The sequence below is a fragment of the Perissodus microlepis genome, chromosome 8, assembly GCF_051167445.1.
Source record: "Perissodus microlepis isolate ML-2025 ecotype Zambia chromosome 8, ASM5116744v1, whole genome shotgun sequence".
In the NCBI taxonomy this organism is placed as follows: Eukaryota; Metazoa; Chordata; class Actinopteri; order Cichliformes; family Cichlidae; genus Perissodus; species Perissodus microlepis.
Window position 1 is genome coordinate 10,697,310 of NC_140468.1, and position 11,396 is coordinate 10,708,705.

General features: G+C 39.2%; 1 protein-coding gene across 2 annotated transcripts in view; it reads right to left on the reverse strand.

The window, feature by feature from the left end:
• Positions 1–11,324, reverse strand: part of dock1 (dedicator of cytokinesis 1) — a 213,875-nt gene extending 202,551 nt beyond the window's left edge. The window contains exon 1 of one of the 2 annotated variants that reach the window (XM_084937450.1): positions 11,140–11,324. In XM_084937450.1, the coding sequence (XP_084793576.1) occupies positions 11,140–11,182 (43 nt within the window). In that variant the 5' untranslated portion in view covers positions 11,183–11,324. The remainder of the gene's footprint in view (positions 1–11,139) is intronic. The other variant, XM_084937451.1, reaches the window with a different exon arrangement.
• Positions 11,325–11,396: the final 72 nt, after the last annotated feature.

The window sequence follows — 11,396 nt, forward strand, 5'->3', positions numbered from 1 at the left end:
TTCTTATCAATTATTGCCAAATCCGTTTCACATCACCATTCATTAAAGTTATTGTCTATCATGTTAAATAAGGTGGTCTTTGTTTTGAGTAAAATCACCTCCCTACACTAATAATCACAGTGGGAATATGTAATAAAACCACAACTATTAGAAAACCATCACAAATAAGGCAGTCAACCTCACTAAGGCTCACCATTAATGTTTTTTGTCACTTTGGTTACGAGCTACTAACATCTGCGTCTAAGGTTTTACTTCAAATACACTCAGCCGCATTTAAAATCTAGCAATTTTATTAGATTAGCGTTTCTTTCAAGCAAACTCGAGAATAAGCAGCAAGTGCAGAATCAGCAGCACAATTGTTTTGTGAAAACAAGGTTTAATGTCTGGGAATAAAAAGTAGAGGAAAGAACTGGAAGTAAATGCAAGACTGTCAACTCAGTTTGTGTTGAGTATTCTTAACATCTGACCACTCTAGCACAGGCTTTATCCTGCCAGAATGTAGAGCTCGCAGTTGAGCCGAGGATGTGCCAGCCTACCAGTGGGTGAGCTGACACTCAATGACCTGTCTGTTTCAGAGGGTCAAGCATGGGCTAAAAGGATCAGCTCCCTGAGAGAACTCACTTGCCTGCATCTCAAAAGACAGTGTTTATCTTAAGCTTCTAACTTAACCACATACAACATACAAGCTGTTCAAGTCTCATAAGCTAAAGCACATTCTCCACTTAACATATTTATCTTACCTAAATAACTTCCTCAGAGTGAAGTCTTCGAGTGATTACAGTGTATTGGCTTTGAGACTTGTAATCCCAGACGCTGGGATTCATTCATGGTGAAAATCACAATGCTCAGCATCTCCGATGCTATCGAGGTTATAAAAAATGTTAGCATTAATGTCAGCTGCAGTTCATATTAATGTTGCATTTGTCACCTTTAAAACGTCCCGCGGGTGGTTTTGCAGGCTTCTAATGGAGGTGTCAGGCATTGATTGAGGTTGCAAACGGGCTGGGGTTTGCAGCAAAAGAGCCTTTCTGTATGGCTGGCATTTGATGAAATGGTCTTTTGTGTGTGTGCATGTGTGCACCCGTGTGTGTGTGTGTGTGTGTGTGTCTGGCTAAATACTTGATAAAGCCAGAACCTCGCAGCTCAGATGCTGGCGGGCCCTGGAGGCAGTTTGAGATTTCAGTGAGTGGCAGCTCTACTCTGTGATCAACCTTTAGGGAGTTAGATGAAGTTGTCTCACTGCTGTACCTGACAACTCTGTCTCCTTTTGTTTAAAAAATGAAACAAGACGAATGAATCAAAGTGGCATTTGGCCATCACATCACTCACCTGAATTTCACAATTTAAAGTCCTTCTCCTGGCACTGATTAAACCCCTAAAGATCTCTCGCTCTTTACCAAAATTACATATTTACAACACAATAAAATCAAATGCTCAAATGTGGATGTCAGCTAAAATAGTACACGTGCTCTATCATACTGCGTTATTACAATTATTATTCTAAGGTTGTGCTTTATTTACACAATAACAGAGCTCTAACACCCCGAGTAAAGTGAGCTGTCGACCATCTTTGCGGTAGAACAAAGTGATGTCAAATTGATTGTACTGCATTTGCATCCATTTGTGTAGGTATTTGATTAACCAAATGAAGGACTTTGAGGATACAGCTAGACAGACGTATATGTAAGCAGTTCGTATATCCTGAGTCAATGATCAAAAAAGCAGCATAAGAAAGACGGCAATGGTTTTCAGTGTTTTAACACTCTGTTTCACTTTATAACAAAGATGCTCATTGTATTTTAAGGCTTCCGTCTTGTCCACAGCACAGGCTAAGCTAAAAGTCTAACCCAGTAGCTCACAGACTGGTTGCTCAGCATGTTTTTGCGATGCCACCTGATGACAGTCCCCAGCTAACATGTCCACAATGGTCTGAAAAGCTCCATGTAGGCTCTGAATAGGACCTACAGTATGCAAAGCCATGATGTAGGTCCTATGTGCACCTATGTGCTAATTACTGTTGATCTTCTAAATGTCAGCCACTCTTGCTGATGGATTATTAAATGTGAATAATCACTAAACAAAGGTTCTGTGTAAGACAAGAGTAATAAGGAATACATTTAAAAATAGCACTGAAATAAGTATACATATGTATATTATATATCATGTATATTCCACATATTTCATTTCTGAAAATATTTAAAGTTCATTTAAGTTCGTCAAGAAAAAAAATAAAGGTTTCAATATGTAAAATAAAACATGAATAATAGGATTGAATGAAAATCAATGAAAAACTGATTAGTCTTGGGAAAATGCCATTTTAAATATTAATATCTATTAAGAAACCCAAACTAAATAGTGGTATTAAAATGATCCGAAGCCTGCCAAAGTATTTACAGTCAAAATATTTCCCATTAGCTGGTTACTCAATATCCTTGTGGAAATCCCTGACAATCCTTTGAATTGAATTCTTATAAAGTTAATAACTGAGGTAAATAAAGGCTCAATACATTATGTTCTATATTAATTTTAGCCAAGTGAATTTAAATTATGTAATAGCAAATGTCCACATCAGTAACCTTCGTTTCAAACAGATGTGTTACACACCATTAACCATCTGTCAAGCTAGCCAAAGCAGCACAGCAGGACTCCTTTCAGACAATGCACATGCTGCTTGGCGTGTCCACAATCAATCCTAAGTGTGGTGGAGAACCTGTTTATGTAACCAAGCCGAAGGATGAATCCAGACATGTTCAGCAGCGAGCGTTTGCACGTCTTCACTGCCTCTGAACGGCTGCCATAAAGTCAAGGCAGAGTGGAACCATAAACCATTTTCAGACATTGAATACTTCACTATTCTGGCTTAATCGGTATGTTAAAGCTTAGGCATAGGTCACTTCTCCTTTAATGATCCTTGTGGCTTTAATTGGGTCATAACCACGAAATACACGGAACAAGTAATCACGCAAAAACATGAACCATGGAAATTTGTTACATGCAATGCATGCGGTCAGAGTTTTACTACCACAGTCACTATATTATGATAGTGATACATCCTATATGCAATTATAGGAAACCATCTATAAACAATGAGATTTAGTAAACTGTAGCTTAAAGAAGAAAACTAGCCTATCTAAAGTTTATCCATTTTCTTAACAGATTATCCATCCTAGGGCTGCGGGAGCATTTCCCAGCTGTTATGGGGCAAGAACCAGGAAAAAATCCTGGACAGGTCACCAATCCAGCACAGGGACATAACCACACACTTCTATACCCACACCTACAGCCAACTGACCATCAACAATTAACCCAACAAGACTGTCTTTTGACAAGCTTGTGAGCTGTATGATGATGCACTGATACATAATGAACTTCAACAAAGAGCATTAAAGTCCTTTTCAGGCTCATTTAGCCAAAATCCACTTTACAGTCATTAATGAAGCATGTGACTTGTCAGATACTCTGCCTTCATCTTCACCCTAAAGTAGTATTTTATGCACATTTAATTTATACTACAACAGTAGTGCAAAAATCAAATCAAATCAAAATTTATTTCTATAGCACACAATAATACAACAAAGTTGACCAAAGTGCTTCACAGTTGGTCAGAGCAATAGCATAAGACAGAATAAAAAAAAAGAAACAGTTAAAAGGAGGGCAGGAAACAATATGACAATTGTTTGAATGTCTTTTGCACTCTCTGACATGTATGTAACCGTTATTCAAATTCTTTGACACTTAAATGTTAGTTAGACTTAGTTAATCCAGGATTATAATCACTTGTGGAGACCGTGAGCATGGAGCCTGTCTGAAGGACACGTGTAGTTGGTGTATTACCAGTGGAATGCACTAGTGCCTGTGCAGACAAGACACTATGAAAAAAAAGGTGATGTAAATGAACAGGGAAGTCTGTGTGAAGCCTCACTGAAACTCTAATACTGGAGTAACTTTTGAGGAAATGTGACCAGGGCACCCATATATGAAAGGAACGCAATTTTCCTAAGTGTTTACATAGATACAAATACAGATAGGCCATTTAAATGTGATGTTCCACAAATTTAACTTTCCTATCACCGATGGCATTCAAAGTTTTCAGCAACCATGGGTGTGTTCATACATTTAGCTAAAGGAAGTTTGTTTTTATCTTACTGAAAACGGACATATCTACCAATGTTTATGAAACACTTTCCGATGACTACAGCTCTAAGCTAGACGTCTTTGTGTCCTTGGATAACAAAGTAACATTTGACAAACAGGTATATGTAACAGGCATCGTGATGATTTGTGAGCATCTGTTTTCTCCAGAGGTTCCAGTACAAGTCAATAGAGTTTGAACCACACTGGCAAATGGCAATATGACAGGATGCTGATGATTTCCGACTCATCACATTCATACACTCCTTTCATTTTCACCACAGGAACTCCAAGACTTGCAGGAAAGTTCAAACTTGTTAATCAGTACAAATAGAAGTTGAAAAACATTTTTAATTTGAAAAAATTCAGATGTGTGTAAATCCAAGGTTAACGTTACCCAACCTCACTTTTTCTCCTCCGCTCAACTGGGCCGTCCCAAAGACAGCAACACTTAAAACAAGACGTCGAAGCGCTCTAGCTTTGTCTCGCTGGTGAGCCAAGATGGAATAGCGTGGAACCACTTAGCTATGCACTGATTGAATAGGCCAGCTGTCATTTGTCTTATCCACCATCTCACAGCAAGCCATTGGGGGCTGTACTATTAGAACTGCCTCACCAGGCAGCATGAGCCATAGTTAATATATAATTCCCTTTCAGAATGAACAATAGCAAAGTCATACTGACCTCCAAAGAGAAACCAAGACGATGATGGGCAAAGATTTGACTATGTAACATCATCTAATTAACACTAAGGAAATATAGAGTCAATGAACAATACATCTTCTTTTTTGGGGGGGTGGGAGGGGTCAAAAAGCTTTGCATACTACAAAAAGCCAAATAACAGAAACCTACTGGGAGAAACGCTTTACCTAAACCAGATATGAATCATCAGTGTGATCTAACTGGCAGCCTCAAGCTTTGCGGACATCCAGGTAGAGCTGGCTCGCAGAAAGAGGAAGATGTTCTGTTTACAGATCTGTAGGGCAGCTCAATAAATGCAGTACAGCTGTATTAAATGGGGAGAAAAACTTCAGCAGGATGAAGTCCCAGGTGGAGGCTGTATTCTGCATTCCGCATGCAGACGAAAACAAATAATCCGAAAGCACGATGCACAAACTCATAAAATTGGAATTAATGGTGTTAGCTTAGTATTCAGTCTCCAGGTGACTGCTCGAGAGAGAGAGTTGCACACTCCTCAGAGTCAGCACAAATAAAAAAAAAAAAAACAGAAAACACTTGTTAGCATACAACCCAACACACACACGCAGACACATTGGTCATGCTGCCAAATGGATAGGTGAGACATAAAGAAGGCATCACACTGCCAAATGAATTTCAACGGTTTAATGTATAGATGGTTTACCACAAAGAACTTTCCTCTTTAGAAAAGGTGAGAAAGACGTTTCTTAAATGGAATGTAAATGACTGCAACGGCTAAAAACAGGAGGATTTTTTTTATATATATTTCACACCAAATAGCTGCAGTGAGGGCTACACAAGCAGAGTAAAATATAAGTGAATTTTAAAACATATGGTTGCTATTCATGAAGCAACCCAAACTAGCCTTTAATTGAGGCCATATTTGTCCTACTGCTTGCATGCGCATGACAATTCGTACACAACGACTGCATCTCTATTTTCTGCCACAAGCGTGTCACTTGTCACTAACCTATTCTAAATAAAAGCAATCTAAGGCTGTCAATCTTCCACGAAACAGTTCAGCTATACCAGTCATACCCCCACCAGAGCTTAAATTTAGAACTCGGCGGCTTATGTGTCCACTTGTCCTTTTCTGTAAGCGTGGATTCTAACCTGCAGGAATCAGCACTTCCTTTTCCACCAAACCTACAGTTGAGTAATTGCAGTTCACATGCATTTGTTTCTGCTTCGTTTTCTGAACTGGTCTTAAGTTAGATTAAGAGTTAATTTACAAAAAGAGAAGCATCAACACATGGAAAAACATTTCTCAGGAAAGTGCACGCTTTCATACACCATTTGTGCTGAATTCTCAAAAGTGATGTGTGAATCCAGTAAATAGTCCTCCACAGTGTTCCCTGGTTAACTTTCTAGAACCGCAACCCTCTGAAGTCTCTCTTAAGGAACAGAAACATCCACGATGAAACAGAATTAATGAGACAACCCTTGAAATTAGCATCAAAAAGTATTTCCGGTTAATTCATCACAGAAATGGGAGACAGCTAAACAACCTTTCCCTAGGGCCATGTTAAATCATTTTCGAGATGCCACCAGAATAACTAGGCTTCAGAACTCCTCATCCCTTTAATTTATGCCGGGCTGGTTGGCATTTGACAAGAAAAGCACTGTGTACTGAAAATTAGCTCAGGGTCAAATGAGATATAAATGTAAGTGATTGACCTTTCTCCTCTTTTAAGTATGAGCATGGGTCAAAACGTAACTCTACTACTTCTTTTTATTTCACTCCATCATAAAAAACCCCAAAACAAAACACAAAACTAGTCTAATCGAGATCAGCTGAGTGACGTCTAGGCAAGTTTGCAGCATTCTGCAAATGCCGCTGAAGCTGAAAACACTGTTTAAAGAAGGAAGTTAATCTAATTCCTCGGGCTATCGTTATCTTTACAAGAAACAGAAAAAGCTATGTACTCTGCTGCCTGTAGTGAGACGGGGAATTCTAGAGGCGTTATTAACATAAAGCCGAGGTGCTTACACACAGTACAACCAGGCCCAATCAAAAAGGAGTTTTGCCCCAAATTATGTCCATATACAAGTGGAGAAAAGATTTAAGACTTTTCATTTTTAAGTGGCCTTGAGCAACAAGGTTTTTCTTTGGACATTAGCTGCTTTTTAACACACTTTCAGTCCAGTCCTTACATCTGACCATTGTGAGAGGATTTCTTTCTTTCTTTTTTGTCTTTAAACTGCTTAACAGTGACCTGTGAATCATTCAAGCATAAAAAAACCTAAATCAAGGGATGAACCATTGTTGTGTCTGCACATAACAGACAAAAGAACCAATCTTAAGCAGTATCTTTAGGCAATTTGTCAAAAGCAACACATAATTTGCTCCAGTTTCTTCAGTTGAATCTATGAACAATGTTGAAGATAATACATTATGACAGGCAGGTATTCCCCAAGAGCTATTAGTCTACATTGTGTGGAGTGTCCTTAAAACATCTGAGGAAACTGGACGAGGGGAGAATAAGAAAACATTGGTGGTTTTGTCCTTTTCAAAGAATTCGTTTGATTATGAACGCTATCAGATTTTGATCCACTATAGCTTCATTTTTCATTCTTCAACTTCCTGCTAATGCAGGAAAAGCATGCCTGGATAGAAAAAACACAACGTGCACACTGGCAGTGATGGATTGGCCTCCCCAAAGCCATAATGTCAACATTATTGCAGCATGGGGGTCATCTGTATATGTATATCATCCCTAGTGTTTCCATGGATGCACTATGTTTGCACTATTGTAAAATGTTATATTTTACAATATGTGAGGTTACGACTTCTGCTTAGCAAGATGCGATTTGCACAGCATTACTGAAGCTTCTGACACCTAATTCTTTCATAGAAAAGTTTTTTTTCGTCACTGTTCTTTGTGATAATGACCTCTAGCAAGAGCACAAGGCAAAAGAGAAGGTGCAGAGCTGGGTGGTGGCATTTATTACATGAGATCAGAGAATTATGGTAGAATTAAGGTAGAATTATGGTAGAATTAAGGTAGAATTATGGTAACCGTAGCAGAGATGAGAGCAGAAACTGCTCTGAACACAGGTTGAAGTACAGCTGAAGATGAGGTTGCTCTGCTGCATGCTGAGATGGATGCAATGGAGTCAAAGAATAAAACTTAAAAGGATAAACTCCTTCACTCTGAGGCCACTAACCTTGCCACAGGAAATTGAGCCACACCTCCTTTTTTTATTTCCAGATGGTTCCATTAGTCAACTGAAGGTCAGGTGACGAGAAATAAAAGTTTTGTTTGGCAGGTTAGTACAATGTGAATACTCAAAAGAAAAAGAAAAAAAATCACAGGAAGTGAAGGCACTCAGTCATAAACATACATTATGGCTTACAACCTGCTCCCTGCTCACTATATTAGTTACATATGTTTAGCAGGAACTCTTAAATGCACAATCCTTTTAAGAGGACATGTTAGTGCCCTCAGACAGTAACCTGGAACCTCTGCAAGCAAACATTCACCTTATTAACAGAGATCAGCTGTATAATTCGAACCACATAAAGGTGTAGTCTAACTTTATCTTGGTAAATTAACATTTTAAAGACTCACTTTTGAATTTTCTGTAATGTAATGTCTTAACAATGTTACCTATAAAGAGTCCACTTTATCTAAATTATAAAAAGACATCAAAAGTTAGTGTTTGCAGTATATAAATCATTTTCATGTATAGTCATGAAGAATGATTCACCTTTCTGCTATTGGTCTTAATATCCCGAGCATTAGACTTGTTGTACAATCATTTTTTCAGTTTTTAAAAACACCTTCACATCCAGTTTGGTGTGGGTGTAGCTGCTGCTGCTGCTGACAGACTCTGGAGATTGCCATGATAAACTATTCTTGGAACAAGCACATTGAAATATGCCACTTCAGATATGTTCACACTATAAGCCTCAACCCTAACGCAAATCATCTGTTCCCCTTTGTTGACAATAACAATGGACCAATCCTGTAAAGCTACTGATGTAGCATTTTTTTCTTCACCAAAGTAACACTTGTTATTGTGTTACCAAGAAGACGATAAGAGCGTGCTGCCCAAACAACTGACCAGCTGATCCTGAGACTAGAGCCATACTGCTATAAAATTTAAGAAACCCCACACATTATCATTACCCAACACGGATATATTACTAATATATTACTAAGCTTTACATGCAACAAAAACGGCTGGTTTACTAAAAAGCTCCTCTGGTTTTGTTCCAGGTTTGAAGTGCTTCGCTTTCCACGCAGTGAAGCATAACGATGAGCAGAAAGCTACGCAATATGACACAGAAAAACAAAAACAAATGAGAAAAACAAAGATTTATTTTGTTTCTGGTTATTATTGACACAAATCTAACATGGCTTTATACAAAGACTTGCTTGCACAAATACTGTAATGTGAATCCACCAGTATGAGGACAAAAACATGCGTAATCACTGCTATGCTCTATGCAAGAAGACAGTGCCATTCATTATTAATGCTGTTGTGGGAAGACAAAAGGAGACACTTTTCCCACATACACAAACAAAGCAGTGAGACCATTATGAGAGTAGTAAATGGTGTGAGAAAAAAAAAAGTTTTGCTGAAACAGAAATAGGTCCTCAGCGAGCGCTGCTAGCATAAGGTGTCTCACCGACTGCTCATTAGTGCTACTTGGTCAACACATAAAGTATTAAAAGTGCAATGGCTGTGCACCCAACCAATACTGTGCAGCAGTGAGGTGGCAGCTGCTTCTCTTTTTACTAATGACTCATCCACTCTTGCATTCACTGAACCCTGAGAGAATTTTCTCCATGGCTTTTGAAGAATCTCAACTTTCAAGAACCGTTGCATATTTGTGACTAAACAGACAAGCATTAGCATCAGAACTGTAAACTTGTCACACTTCAAACGCCATGAAACGGACCAAAAAACAGTGTTTTCACATAACCGGCTGAACTCATCCATCAGTCAGCTTCAGTAATCCTCATACAGCTGCAAGCCCTCAGTCCCACTAATGGACGTAGCCAAAAGTAACTCAGTATGTTGTGGGACATTAAAAATAACAAACTGGGGCACTGGTTTGGCTCACTGGGCAAGCCCAGGCAGCCCAAATGCAAGGCCCGGGTTCAAAATCGCCCCAAGGACATTTACAACGCAACTTCCCCCTGGTTTTCTTCCAGCTTCCCCATCTTCTCTCCACTGTCCTTACAAATAAAGGCTAAAATGAAAGATTTCTAAAAAAAAAAAATCTGTCCTGTGGCACAATGAGCAACTTTAATCCATCAAAACTCAACAAGTCATGCAACTCTTTTCTTATATTCTGTGCATTACAGATTTCATCTTACCTCAACTTCCTCATGGTGGTTTTTTTATTTTTATTGTTCCTTGTTCTATCCCACAGTCAAGTGGAATTACCAAAGAAATTTCAAAGCACTTCTTTTTTTTTATATTGCACACCTGGATAGGTATTATTCAAATGTATCTAAAGCCAAAAAGTAAACATGTGGAAAGATGTGGTTTGTGCCATTAGTGTCATTTTTAAAGGCTGCATATTAGTGCCTAAAGCATGGTAAACCTGGTAAAAAAAAAAAAAAAAAAAAAAAGACAAAAAACATATCAGTAATATAATTCTAACATCTCCTGGATGTATCTGATCAAGCCTTTTTCCTACAGGAAAACATTGCAAACGCTGCCCTTGTAGCAGTTTCCCTTTAAAGTTAAGTTCTTCTGCATATCATTCATAGTTAGTTACTGTTTGCGACGAGGTTCGATACTGTTGAGTAAATCCCCCCTAAAGGAGATGGTGGAAGCTAAACGGCACAATGCTCTTCAGCCAGGTTTCAAACTCTTAGATGAGCTGACAATAAGCAACTAACAGCGAAGGCTTTCCCTGGTACACAAGACGAAAACACAAAAGCAAGCATCAAACTTCACAGTTACAAGTCCAACGTAGCCTGAAACAAGCTAGTTAGTTTGTAGCGGAGGCCCCATAACACAGGAAACACCGCCGTACTAGGCGCGCCTCTAACAATTCCCAATCCACACACACGCACACACACACACACACACACAGTCCTCTTCCTCACAAAAGACAGACAATCCTTGTTTTGCATTTCATGCAAACCAGCTGGCACATTCCAAACGCGTAATATTTGCATTCCACTAGCTTTTGGCAAATTTGACCACGAGATCCCGCGTACAGCCCCACGGATGGGAAAAACTCAGCCGTTCGCTTTCTAATCACAAATCTTCCCTAACTTGTTCAATCTGAGAGCAGAGAGCTAGGGCGAGCTAGCGATGGAGCATGCAAGTTTTCTTACGTACCAACTCCATACTTTTCCTTTTTAGTGGGCACCCAGCGAGACATTCTCAGTGTCGAGGCTTCCTCGAGTTGTCGCTCTGCCTGTTAAAAAAGGTCCAGACGTGACCTCTTGTTATTAATGTAGACTTCTTTTTTTCAGTTTTCTCTGAGCTTTGGGGAGTTACTCCGAGCAGCCATTTTCCACCAGTGACAGGACGCTCCGCAAGGGGGAGGAAGGGAACACAACTTTTTCACCCTGCAGGCGTCCTGCGAAACTCGC